Source organism: Streptopelia decaocto, assembly GCF_964273445.1.
Source record: "Streptopelia decaocto genome assembly, chromosome: 1".
Taxonomy (NCBI): domain Eukaryota; kingdom Metazoa; phylum Chordata; class Aves; order Columbiformes; family Columbidae; genus Streptopelia; species Streptopelia decaocto.
The window spans coordinates 25,478,504-25,492,665 of record NC_138663.1 but is presented as its reverse complement, the minus strand read 5'-3'; the positions used below and the strand labels follow the sequence as shown (position 1 = coordinate 25,492,665).

Below are 14,162 nucleotides of genomic sequence, written 5' to 3'. Positions count from 1 at the left end.
GCTGAAAGCCAGTGGGGACCCAGGGGGCAATTGTCAGGCAGCCCTGACCCAGTTCATGGAGAAACAGGTCTCTGAGGTGTATAAATATTATTTGGACCAGGATTGCAGCCTCGACTCTCTTCTCCCAGGACGCCAGCTCCGTCCCCAAAACTGCACAGTTATAATGTAGGCACAAACAAGAAAGTACCTATAATAAGAAAGTCAAGGAGAAAAAGAAGAAAATTGGCGTTCAACACACTGAAAACAACAAACCTGACAGAAGGAAAGGACAGAAGACTTGCTATATAAAGGTCTCTAAAAAGAGATTTATACTCAGTGAGAAACAAAACTAATTGAAAATGCATAAAAAGGGGAGAGCTTGACAGTCCTCATTAAATTGTTCCTGTTGTTGTAGAGATAAAAGAAACACAGTTTGAAACAAAAGGTTGAGTAGAAATTTAAAATCCAAAGACAAAATTTTCAGTGAAAGGCACAGGCAAAATTAAGCACAAGGGTTGTCAGATATTGGTTAGAGTTCCTGATTGATTTTGACAAACAGAAAGATAAATACATCAAATATAGTTATACTCGAAGCAGAGACAGGTAGAGACTGTGAGATTATTCTTTGACACTGCTGTGCACCTTGAGGTCAGGCTGGAGAGAGTGGCTCAGGAAATAATCTTCCAGCTATGGTCAGAGTGCTGGTTAGAAGCAGCTTTACTTACTTAGTTATTGTTTACATCAAGGGTCCAAAAACACATCCTGCAAGGCCAAGAAAAATGATCTGCAGTATATTGCTTTTATAGTGTTTTCAATTAACAATGTGATTCTAAAGGTTTGCAGTAGGTCAAAGTGTGGTTCAAAATGTTCAGGAATCACTAGTTTGGGGAATTCACTGCTTGGTGGATAAGCAGTAGGAGCCCTTATTTGCAGCACAGAAATCGTTACTGAAAAGGCAATTTTTACAGTGCTTCCATGCCGATGTCTGGCATACCACAGCGTTTCTCTAAGCATGACACACAACCTTCGGAAGGGGAAAGAATTACAGTGGAGGCATAATATTAATGATTCAAAAAGTCTCATGTCACAACCCTGAGCACTGCAGTATCTAATTATTAGGCATAACGATTTGCACACAGGCTGTGTCAAATAATGATGGGAGAATTAGACACCTAAAAATGGAGCCTGCCCCCTGCAGAAGGTCAGTGTAAGCCAGTTGAAGGAAAAAAGCCCAAGTAGTGCTGTGGGACTGAATTCCTATTCCCTCACAGAATCCTGATCCATGCTACTAGGAGGGCTACATCCTCCAAGAATATAGAGTGAGCCATCATCCTAACTGAAACAGGTTTTTCTTCCAAAACCTGAAGAAGAGAGAGGATAGGAAACAGCTTTTTTTTTCCAAAGGGCAGGGAAATAGGTGCAGGTGTTCCCCCTGAATTCCAACCTTGATGTTCAATGCAGTTGAACCAACTGTTGGAGGACTGAGATCAAAAAGATTTTCTGCATGAGGAATTTGACCCTCCATGAAAGCTCCAGTCTCCAAAAGCTTTACTCACTATTGGTAGGTAAAGTATTTTCTCTATGTCATAATTAAAAAATGAAAATTAATGAGTTAAAAAATATATAAGATTTCTTGTAGCTGTGGCTTCATTGTGCAATTAAAACAGTACCAAATTTTAGGCTTGGCTTGCTGAGTATTTATGCATGTTATGAAATACAGGCTGCATGGAAAGAGATTGAGAAAATCCCTTTCCAGCATTCCCTATAGCATTTCTGGCATACACATGCGGAGTGTCTATACTCATATCTCTCTGGGTAGAGAAGTCTCACATAACCTTCCAAAATCCTTGCTTTTACCATTGGGCATCTAGCAAATTTTCCACAAAGCTCCAGACTTTTTAAAGAACACTGAAACTTCACAGAGTCCACATTTTAAAATGTGATGGAAGGATGCGTAGTGGCCCAAAAGCTCTATTTGGGAAGGATCCATGAGAAAATTCAAGTACTATAAGTGATCTCTAAAAAGTTAGATTTTGAAAGGGCTCTGGCATAAAGCTTTTGAATGTAGTCTGAAACAGAGAGGGAGACATTATTAAAAAGGGAGAAAACTCATGGAAAATCTATTTCTCTTCTATCCGTGAAAAGAATGGTAGTGGTCAGCATTATGAAGCATTATGCCTGAATGACTGAGAGGATTGGCAGAGAGACACTGAACCTCTCAGTTATGGGACGTGAATTCAAATAGGAATGGGGTTAGTAGTGACAGAAAGTCATTACCATGTCATTGCAGTTTGCTAACGTTTAGAGATTCACTGGTGGCTTGAGTCCAATTACTCGCACACAAGAGGTCACATTACAAAATGCACTATCAAAACTGGCAGAGGTAGGCAAACCCATTTCCACTCTTTGTATTATAACATGCTGCTACCTTTCCGTATCCAAAGTTATCCATTCAAATTTGTGTCGAGACGCAAAGCCAGTGTGGTGAAGCATTCTAAGTCCACACTGTACAATCTGATGAAAAGAAGACTTGAGTCTCATGGCCATTGTTTAAACTGTTTAAACTATGTAATGCGAAGCTCCTACAGCCTGCAGAGGCAGCGCCTGGAAGCTGGGAGGGTGAGGGTTAAGCTGTCCATGGGCAGAGCAGCTCACACAGCATTTCGGTTTCTTTGCAAGAAAGGGGATATAACTATGCTCAGCTGAAACAAATTACTCTGCCAGGAAACTTTAAGTGGATTGAATGCTATAACATCTCCTCCTCCTCTCAAGGTTTGGGGTGATTTAGCACTGATGGAAAGCTGAGTTGTGAGGAGCCTTGAGTGAACTTAGAAGAGGCTTTTGTTTTGCAAGGCTTGAAGTATGTGAATTGCTTCATTTTTCCTGGACTTATCTGAGCAAGCTCAAAAACCCCTGAAAACTGGAAAAGAGCAAAAAAGACAATTAAACCAAGACAAATAATAGTACCCCGTTTTCCCAAAAATAAGACCTACCCTGAAAATAAGCTTTAGCATGATTTTTCAGAATTTTTGAGGATGCTGGAAATATAAGCTCTACTGCAAAAATAAGCCCTAGTTACAGATAATAAAAAAAAAGACAATTTCAATAGTGTTCAGGCAGCTATACATGTAAAAAAGTAATAAATTTTGGACCAAAAATTAATGTAAGACTCTGCCCTATTTTCAGGGAAACAGGGTAAATAGTCTGTCGCAGCTAATAACTTCCACTGAGGTGTTTTCTCAAATATATTCCAAATAGAAAGGCACTAAAATGTCATGAAAGAGGAAAGAGCTGAATTTTGGAGGCAAAATAACAGTAGATGTTCTCAGAAACATTACTTTCTTGACTAGTAGCTAGAAAGGGACACTAAGATCCTGGACTGTGATAAATATTCTACTGCACAAAAGTTATAGAAAGGAATTATTATTACCTTAATGGGAAAGTTCTTGGTCTTATCTAAGTGTATGTATAGATATATATATATGTGTGTGTATATAAAAATGTGCAAAAGTAGTTTTTACTCCTCGTTTAACAGATTCAGAGTTAGGATTAGAGAAAAATTACCTGAAGTATTCAATATTTGGCAGAGATCCCTAGTGAGTTAGGTCAGTAGCAGTGTCACACTGACACCACCTATTTTGTGTTTTCAGCTTTGCCTGAAGGATTGTAAAAACAACCCTGGTCCATCGGTGGTTGTGTTAGCAAGCAAAAAACTAGCTTGGTCTAACTGGCCAGTGATGAATGTGACACAATAGCCTATTTTCAAAAGAGGTGAAAATATTTGAAGCAAAACAAGTAATAAAGAGAAAGCTGTGAGGATGGGGACTTCTGTTTATTTTTAAAGAGAAGGAAATAATTCCGTTTATGATTGCAAGAACACTTTTGAAATATTTTTATTATCACTATTTTAACATATTAAGTTCTAGTGTTGTCTAACGGGACTAAATAAGTGGAAGAAAAAACAGAATGTTTTTAAGTTGTGAGGTATGACAAAGGGCGAAGACAAAGCTGCACTGCAGACTGGGTACATCGTTCAGTATTTTGCTGGAAAAAAAAAGCAGAACAAGGAGTTCTGAATTTGCTGGGAACCATCTCTAGATCTTGATCTGCTCATTAGAGTGCTGAACAGCATTAAAGCCAGCAGTGGCTAAAACCTCTGTCAGTCAGAGTTTTACTTGAACATGGGAGCAGCTGGATTTGATTCCCAAGCGAAATCAGTGCTGTGCCCAGCAGCCGTCACAAAAAAAGGCATAGCTGTCCTTGCAAAGTTCCACAGTGTTTTTCTAGTGTTAATGTGATTTATACTTGAAGCAGTTTGACCTGATGGCTAATATATACTCAAAAGAAATTTGGGAATGGACTGGAAGATTAATGCTTTGTTTTGATTTTGCTGCTGTTTAGCACAAGTATTGCTACTAGAAGAAAATCCGTAGGAGAAATTAATTACGTAAAATTTTCAGCAATATTTCTGGAATGAACATTGTACCCAGAATGTACCTAATCACAAAATGGGAAAATTGTCGTCTCCACTGAAGGTGGCACATCAAAACATACTCCTGGGCTTCAGAAAGATGCATTTGGACCTTCACCAAAATCTGTGCTTCACAGCTCAATCCTAATTTTAGTCATGATGCTGAAGTTTTGCTAAACAGTGTGTTACTAGAAGAATACAGAAATGTGCGGTGTTGTCATCTTCCTCATGCTCCTGGGGTGTCTAAGAACAGAGAGCATTCACGAACCAAGGCCAGATGGGGGAGATGTGTGATATTTAGCAGCTGCCTTTGGAATAATTTCCCAGGAACGATGTGGCAAACCCTGGTCTCTCCTGCTGGGAATCAATGGAGCCGGCAGCTGGACTCTCTTCACAGCCAGCCTTGGCATAGTCAATGAATCTCACATTATTCTCATTTACCACCTGTACCATGGGTTCTTCATTCAGTCTTCCCTAGGCACTATGGCCAGACCCTCACCTGAAGGCATTGCTCATGTTCCACCCCTAATCTTTAATGTGAAGAGTAGCTAAGATGGTGGTACTTCTGAAGGTGGGGCTTTTTTATATCCTGATATTCGTGTTGTTGCTGGTTAATGTCCCAAGCAGGAACTGCTGGAAATTCTTTATACTCTATTGTATTTGTATCAATTTATTTAAAATGCAGAGTGTTTGGGATCAGTGTGCATTCATCTATTCACAGGACAAAAAAGCTGCATGTCTTTAAACCTAAATGTTAACACAAATCTCTATGAGTGTATTTTCTTTCTCTGATTAGCACAGGTACTGAGTGAGCTATGCCATTTGAACAATTATTTTGTAATAATTATGTCATGACAGTCAGCAAGACCCCCACACTGTGCCAGAAGTCTAACAGCTCCTTTTCCTCTGTCAGTGATAGGGGGGGCAAGTAAGGCAAATTTTACCAGCTCTCACCCATAAAGATTTGGACTGAGAAATAACAAGGATGAGAAATCAAATATTGACATCGCGAGTAATAACAGCTCGCTGTTCAAGTTGGAACCAGAAAAATAAGCTATTCTGAACTTGTACATGCCTCTTCTTTGAAAACCGTGTGCAGTTCTGGTCTTGCTTTCTTGTAGGTAGTATAGAAGTGTATTAGAGAGTAGATTCTGCACGAGCTGAATATGACTTGTCAGGCTAGAAAAGACATAAGGTAAATAGGTATGAAAAGAAAAGTAACAGGAGGAGGGTGGATAGAGATCACACACCAGCTGCTTTTTTGAGTATGAGGACCTGGTTGGGGGCATCCTACAAAGCAAGGAACCACAGCCAGAATAGTCAAAATGACCGTGACCAAGGAATGGCCACACAGTGTTGTGAATGCCAAAAATGTGCATCAATTTAAGGGGACAAAATAAAGCCCATGGAACTGTGATCCATTAAGGATCACTAACTACAAAGAAATTACAATTTTTCTACTTCTTGAGTCATTTGTAAGCAGTTAGAGGATGGAAGAGTATTCAAGGATATTATCATGTGTATTTAGCCTACTTTTTTTCCTTATATGTTTGTTTGCTTCAGGTTGAATTTCGGAGACTATACTAGGCTTAGTAAAGCTTTGACCTGACCTCTTACTGGTATTATTTTGTTTATTTCTAAGCCTTGAAAGACCTGGTCAGTTCATCCTATATATCTACTTGTCTGTGGGTGCATGCATTGACAAAAGAATTGTTAAAAAATTAGGTCTGGACTAAATAAGTAATACAAGTCATTGATTTTTAGCAGCAAAGACCTTGGAGCATTTTCTCTTAGAGAAGTAAGTCAGAACTGCAAGGGCAAAGATCAAATTGTCTGTTTTTTTCCTTTGAGTTACTGTTGGCTTCACATAAAATAGAATGAAAAGAGGGGAATGTCTACATCAGGGTCCAGAAAACGCAAAGTATCTGAGTGACAGAGGAGAAGTATGTTCTTCCTGTAATCATTTGTACCTTCTTATGAATAATTATGCAGCCAAACATTTAATCTCTGCTTATCACCAGTGTGTCTTAAAGACTTGAAATTCTGAAGTAATACAACAAAGTAATAAATGAATTCTATGTTAAATAGATATAGTATTCTTAGGACTAACAATGATTTTAGGAAATGAAGACATTTTTACTTCTGTCTCAGTCTTCCGTATCTAGCCCTGGATCATTTCACATTCACATACAGTGGTGTTTTAAAAATGTACAGGTTGAATCCTCAGGGCAACACAGTTGAAATGCTTATTTTGAAATTCCACTTAAACTTATTACCAGTAGCAATTTAAATTATCTGGTTTTGGATGTAATGTTGAAATAAATGACTAATTAGTGTCAACTTGCCAGCATTTAGTCACCAAGCAGCTTGAAAGCTCTAGGGAACAGCTTTATAACGGTGTAAAGCACCCTCCTCAGACAAGGACACCATTTTGCAATTGTCAGATATAATTTGACAACTCTATAATATTGCTTGATATGTAGCACTTATTTTTCTACTCTCAAAATTGATAGATTATGTTATTCACTGATGGCCTTTTTTTAACTAATCTTGAGGTCAAAGTGGTTAACTGATATTTGGTCGCTTGAAGCATATCTGCTTAGTCCTAGAGCCAACCTTGTTGCGAAGGAAATTAATTGAGATTGGTTAATTCACACATCTGTGATAGCACAAAGGCAGGGCTCAACCAGTCACTCCTTCTGGAGCATGTAGCAGTTCCGCTGATGAATTTTATTGCTGATGCACAGTCCTCCATCCACTGTAGTAAGCGTAATACCCCACCAAATACATGGTGGGGTAAACATCTCCATCACGGAAGCTGGTACTGGAAGCCTCAATTCTGCTGTAGTCCATAATGAGCCATGATGTTACATCATTGATAAAGAAAAAAAAAATAAAAGCCAAAAAGGGATTTGGAAGAGTAAGCCAATGCCTTCCTTAGTGGCCAGAGACCCTCAGCAATGACTTTCATGTTCTCAGTGTCACCTTTCAGCACGATAGGGCTTGGGCACTGGCAGGGGCCCTGCAGCGTGAGGGCACTTGCACTTGCTGCAGAAGCCTGATACCCTGTGAAAAGTTGTGTGAAGCTCCCTTTGCCCCCAAACTCTAAAAAAGGCCTAATTTTACTTATGACTCTGGATGATGGCCAGTGTGTTGCGAGCACCACCACATTTAGGTAACACTAGGAAAGGCAGTTGGCAAATTTTGCATCAAGAATAGTTTCTCTGCTATGTTGCTTTTCTTAGTCATAAAAGGTGTCTGATCCATTCAGAAATATTCTCTTTTTCCTAAAAACAAATATGCTTATTTTAGCCTCTGAAGTCTGAGGAAAACAAAACAAAACAAAATGCCACCTTAGCACTATGTCTGTGTAACTGCAATGTAGCTGTTAGGAGTCAGGTGAGCTGTGGTTTAAATAGCCCCTGTATAACAAGAACCAGGTATCATATTTTCATATTTCTGTGATGCTTTGCAGCAGCTCAGGAACAGTTAGGATGTTAAATTTTCCTTATGAAGTGAGGGAAAGATGACCAAAAAAAAAAGAAAAAAAAAAAAAGAAAAAATATACTCTTTATCACTTGGGGTTTAGTATTTTATGGTAAATGAAAACAGAAGGACTTTGGTTATCTCAATGTCTATCTTCAGTACAAGAAACTGGGATTGTTTCCTTGGGTAAGTTCTTTTTTTTTTTACTTCTAAGTACTAAAGCCCACTTTTACAAATCTATTTAAGCTTCTTAGATAAAAGCCTTGGTGCACACGCAGAAAAAGATCCCTGAATTTTGTTAGAAATTTTGTATTTCAGAAGCTGCAAACGCAACCAGGTGCAGCAGCAGTAGTTTGAATCTCTTCCTGGGAAGCCCAGGGAGCGCTGCCACTCCTGAGAAGCAGATGTGGTTTTCATCATTCATGAGTGATCATTCTGGCCAGCTCTTGGAGGAACATTTGTGGACCCCAGAGGGGACCACGTCCATCACTACTGAGCAGAAGACAGGGCAATTGCAACAGAAGGCCCTTTGCAGCGATAAAAGCAGACGGGAAGATTATTTGCAATTCCATGCAGGATCTCCCCAGGCTGGAATAAAATTTGGAATAAACTGTGTAATGTTCTGCATCTCACACTAACAGCAATATTTTGTATTATTAGAAATTACTTTTCCAAAATCATTAGGCTATTTTAAGACCTAGGTGAGGCTGCAGATTCATCATGATTACTGTTAGTGTCAGAAAGGCTGGGAATTGCTTTTCTTGCCTTCTCCCCTCTGCTGGCATGTAAGCCCATGCCCAATTGTGTGGCTGGCTGCCTAAAAGCATGGGCCGATGAGCAGCTGTATAATCCTCGCTGAGAGTCTCACCAGAGCAGTCTCTGGGGCTCTGCCTGCAGCTCCTGGAGAGCAGGAAACAGCCATTAGCTGAGAGGGAAACAAGAGGGCAGATGTATCATCATCATCATCATCATCATCATCACCATCATCATCTCACCCAGGTGGGTAAAGCACCACCTCTGTCCAGAGCAAGAGAGCAGCTAGAGGATGGGAGGATAGACCTGGTCCTGGAGAGGCAGGGCACCGTTCTGTTAACCACCTCCAGTGCAAAAAGCTTGAATTCTGCCTGGATGACATGCTAAACCCACTGGGAAATGTGATTTGTCTCCCACACGTGAAAGAAAAAAAAAAAGACACATGCTGGTTTCTACTGTTTAGTTTCCATGGATTTCGTGCTGTTTTCATTGTTCATTGGTCATAAATTCCCTTTCTTTTAAAAATAAATATTACCAAGTTAATTTTAATGACTTTCCATTTATTTTACAACTCCTTCATTTTCTGACACGTTTTAAATGTTTGAAAGCAGAAGTGTTACTACCTTTCATTTTCAGCAAATAAGATGGGAGCAGACAACAGATCTCAATCAATGCAATATTTTATAAAGAATGTAAATAAATTCAAAGGAGTTGGGAGAGGGCACATGTATTTGTAACATGTATTTTAAAATGTTTTTGCATTTATTTTTAATGGCGTTTATGCCCTCTAGTGTCAGTAAACGTTATTGCAGCCAGATTTTTCGAATAGTGGCAATTTTTTCCTTACATGTTTCTGTTACTATTAGCCTAAACGACTTCATCCTTGTAAAAACGTCTGTCCTAGATTTATTCCTACTACATATGTCCTACAATTTCAGATTTTTAGTGTAGAGGTCACCACCGGGGCGGGGGGGGCGGTTCTATTTGAAATAAGCGATTGCAAATATGAATTTCTGATCTGTAAAACATATAGAAAAATATTATTAAATTACATTTTCTATTATTACTTGCTTTATCCTCCAGCATACTCTTATGTTTTTCAGCATCAGATATATGTCACTCTTCAGTTAGAAAAGCAGTATTGCTTTGGTAGGTGGATGTCCACAGGTGAGCACTGACATGACAATGCTTACTTTACAGATTGGGCATTTGTAAACCCAAATACCTTCATGTTTCCCAAGATCCTACAATAGCTCAGCCTTCTTGTGTGTTTCAAGCTGCATTTTGTGCCCCTGAATCTGTCCTGCAAAGCACCAAGAAATTGTGCCCACGTTCCTCAGATCAGTACTTAGAAAGTTCCAGTATTTGCAAAATAAGGGAATCCACTGGCTTGCTGCCTTCCCTTGCAGTAAGGAACAAAATATGCAAATCTGGTCTGTCACCTGTTGAATACAAACAACTGGGACAAGCTCACATGCCCTTAAATCCATCCTTACATCCCTGTACGACGTCACTTAGTGAATGATGTTCACAAACCTCAAGCAGCAGCGTGTCTGACCTGTCTTCACTCTGTCTAATGAAACCTGGGCATTAGTCTTACCATGTAGTTTCTGACTTGTGATTTGATAAAATTTGATCGACACATCTAGTTTGTCATAGGCTTTTCCCTCCCCCGTTTGGCTAATGAATTATAATGCACATGATTGATGACAGAGATCAGTACAACATCTCTTTTTCTTCACTTATCCAGAGCGTACAATATTGTGATGACATTTTTGACATTACAAAATTAGATTGTCAGTACAAGTCATAAATGCCCAAAGACTGACTTGAGCTTTGGCCACACTAATAGACATATGTGGAACAACTATATACAAAGCTATGAAAAGACTGCAAATAGGACAAAAAGCATGTAAAGGAGAACATGTTTGCAGTTACAGTCTGAAGAGCAGTAGGACAGGCAGGGTAGCACTAGATAAAACCTTGAAACTGTTCTCTTTTCAAAAGCGACCCTGTGAATATTGCTTAATAAGATGACATATTTGTTGTCTCTGTGACTGGAGAGATCAGATTTTCTGCAGAATTTAGAATTTCTTTTAGAGATCAAGTATAATTTTTCTGCTTTGAAATACAAGCTACCCTGCCATCTGAAAATGGAGTTATGTTCTTTTTTGGTTTAGACTTTTCAAGGAAGAAAGCAATTACAAGTGAGGTAAAGGAAGAAATTTTCACTTAATTTTGTCACCTGCTTCCACTGGTGGTATTTGGTGATTTATGGGTTATAGCTAAAGGTAATGTTTAATCCTGCAGCAGGAACTTCATTAATAATTCTGCTCGTGCCTACACTAGACTAAAATCTGTGTCACTGTCCCCAGGGAGAACAAGGCTAACCAGGGTAAATGTAGTAAATACTCTGTTTTGTCACAAAACTGAGCAAATATGTTTCTAACCTGTGCAGGAAGGCTAATTTCTTCAAAGTCATTTTTTCTGACTGCAATTTTATTTAAACATCTCCAACACAGTGTTTATCAACAGGAGAAAAACTAATTATGTAAGAGTTGCTAATGATGTGAAAGATACTATAAGCACTAAAAAATGGACAAACAACCTTACATTTGGAAAATGTCGCCGAACTACAACTTATTGGAGCCAAAATAGAAAAATAAACAAAAGCAAGTTATTTTAAAGTAAGCAGTATATCTATCTATCCATCACTTTGCTCAGAAGGTAAGAAAAACATTGCAAAATACCCTCGTGTATCAAACAATCATCGTTTTCTTATTTCACTCCATAACACTGAAATACTGTGAAAAGACATCTCCTTATGTCAAGTAGGTAGGTCCACACATAAATACTGAAATGTTAGCGATGGAACAGCTAATAGCTCCTGTCACCACTCCTAAAGCATCCGTCTCCACTTAATTCACGTAATTACAGTGTCACATTATCAACATGATGAACTATATCCCTGAGCAACTTCAAATTAATTAGAGCCAGAAATGCCTCCTGTCCGCAGCAGCCGTCAGTGACAATGTGAGCTTATGAAGGTTCAATAATTCCACATTTCAAGTGACAGGCATCTAAATATAGGTTTATAAATGTGTTTTAAAAGATCTGTTCCATTTGTACCAGGCATGTGTAAATTTTGCGATCCAAGATCTGACTGCATCAGGTGTATGTAAATATACGTTGCCTTTTAAATAGCTTTCTGTTGATAAAATTTGATTTAATTTAAGAAAATGCTTAGATCTTATCTAAAAAATGAAGTAAACCAGCAACAAATACTGTGAACCAGCAATGATTACTGGTGATACGATCCTCAGACTTCTAAGCTCACCACCCTGGCCCCATGCCCACTGCTCTCCTCACTGCTCCACCTCAAAAAAGTGGACTTAGGTGATGGGGATCCCATTTGTCAAAGGGACCTTGAAAGATCATTTATCCACTTCCCTGCTTAAAGGCAAGAACAGCTGGGCATGCATCACTCCTGACAGCCGACAGTCAGCTCTGGCTTTAGGAACACAAGCACCAAAAATGCCTGTGTTGTAAGGTGCAAATGTTGATGTGAAGGAAAGCATGTCTTTCTTTCTACTATTTTTCAAGTTTTATATATCTTGTAATTAAGACCAGCTATATTAATAATTTAGAAGATGGATTCTGTTACAGTATATCTTTTAATCCAATCCTACATGTCACAAAATCAGAAATGAATAGCATTCAAATATTGAACAGGGTGAGGGGGCTTTTTTGGTAGAAATATTAATGTATTTTTTCCTGTGAATATTTTACACTTGGGCATGCTTTGTAAAGGAACTAAACATTTACTTTATATAGCATAATCTTTGACAATATTCTAAGACTTGATCACCTATATTTTATCTTCCTGGATTTATTTGAATATTTACATTTAAAACCTTCCTCTTGTCTTACAAAATGCAAACCATTCGTCTTCACCTACAAGGTGATACATAGTCTCCTTTTGACATATGCTGAGCTCTCATTGCTAGAAGGTGTTCTCCAACCCGACATAGATTCGCCATCATTGGATATCCTCATCCCTTTTAACCTGTCTTTCTCATGAACAGGTGCAAAATTTGTACCTTCCCATCTTCTCTATTATTTTTCCAGTTCCTGCTCAACAGACAGGTTTTGTTTTCCAGATAGCATTTTCCAAACACTGCCCCTCCTGCAGTTTTATTTCTTACCTTTTCTTGTGTTAACAGTTTCTAAATTCTTTGCAATAGGAAGTGTGCTATGTCTCTGCTCTCAAGCATACTAAATCCACATGCTACAATCGATGTCTAGTAATAATTTAAATTCCAGTAAAATTAAAACAAAAGAGTATGAGAAGGTACTTTGTCTCTTTATTAAACTCTGTAGTATGTATTTACATACTTGTCTATAGCATATGTCAGTCCACAGAGCGCAAAGAGCTGGAGTGCCTCTACGTCCTTCAATGGCACTATGTTCTTACTTGCTGGACAAAACAATAGCCAGCAGCATAAAGAAAGCTGGTAACCCTAGTAATTCTGAGTACTGCTGGGATTCTTAGTTAGAATTTGTTTGGTTTCTTGTTTGTGGCTTGAATTTTTTGTGTTTGCTTTTGGCTAGACTGTAGATGGGACCGCCGGAGGCCAGCTAGTCCGGCCTCTCACTCACAGACAGCCTATCAACAACAGTAGCTTAGGTCAGCCATACTTTTGTCTAGCCAAGTGTTGAAAATCTCCAAAGACAGAAAGTCCATTATCTCCTGGACAACGTGTTCCAAAATTGCACTACCTTCCTAAATGAAAGTTGTATATCAACCTAGTGAGACAACAGATTATTCAGCTTGGTATCTAACTTACCAAGTGGTTTCCCTAGGATCTTACCAATGGAAAGCGATGAGTTCTTCCAACACACAAACAGCACAAAGACTTAATTTTGATACTGATTATTTTCTTTTTTCCTTGGCAAGGTGACTCTCTCTCCATTGCAATAGAGGCAGCCTGGGAGACTAGAGCAGGTGAAAGAAAGTTGCCCTCAATTTGATCGACAGGACATCCAATATTAGCTTGAAATTATAATTATGTGTGCAGAACACTGAGCAAGCTGTGTGTGTATGTATGCTTATGTATATAAAACATTACTTGTATGCAGCAATTATTATTTGCAAGAGAAGTAAAATCCATTGTGCACTTAATTCATCTTGAAATTCAATACTTATAAGAGATTTTGTCTTTACTAAATGTTTTGTTTTCTTTAACCCAGGTATGGTGACATGGTGCCGAAGACAATAGCTGGCAAGATTTTTGGTTCAATATGCTCCCTGAGTGGGGTCTTAGTCATCGCTCTGCCTGTTCCTGTAATTGTCTCCAACTTCAGCCGTATTTACCATCAAAATCAACGAGCAGACAAGCGCAGGGCACAAAAGGTGAGCTTATATTTTTTCTCGTTTTGTTGTTGAACAATAGATTAGATATGACTTTTCTAT

General features: G+C 38.7%; 1 protein-coding gene across 1 annotated transcript in view; it reads left to right on the top strand.

The window, feature by feature from the left end:
- Positions 1-14,162, top strand: part of KCND2 (potassium voltage-gated channel subfamily D member 2) — a 269,365-nt gene that overhangs the window by 238,515 nt on the left and 16,688 nt on the right. The window contains exon 3 of the mRNA XM_082056544.1: positions 13,940-14,102. Within this exon, the coding sequence (XP_081912670.1) occupies positions 13,940-14,102 (163 nt within the window). The remainder of the gene's footprint in view (positions 1-13,939; positions 14,103-14,162) is intronic.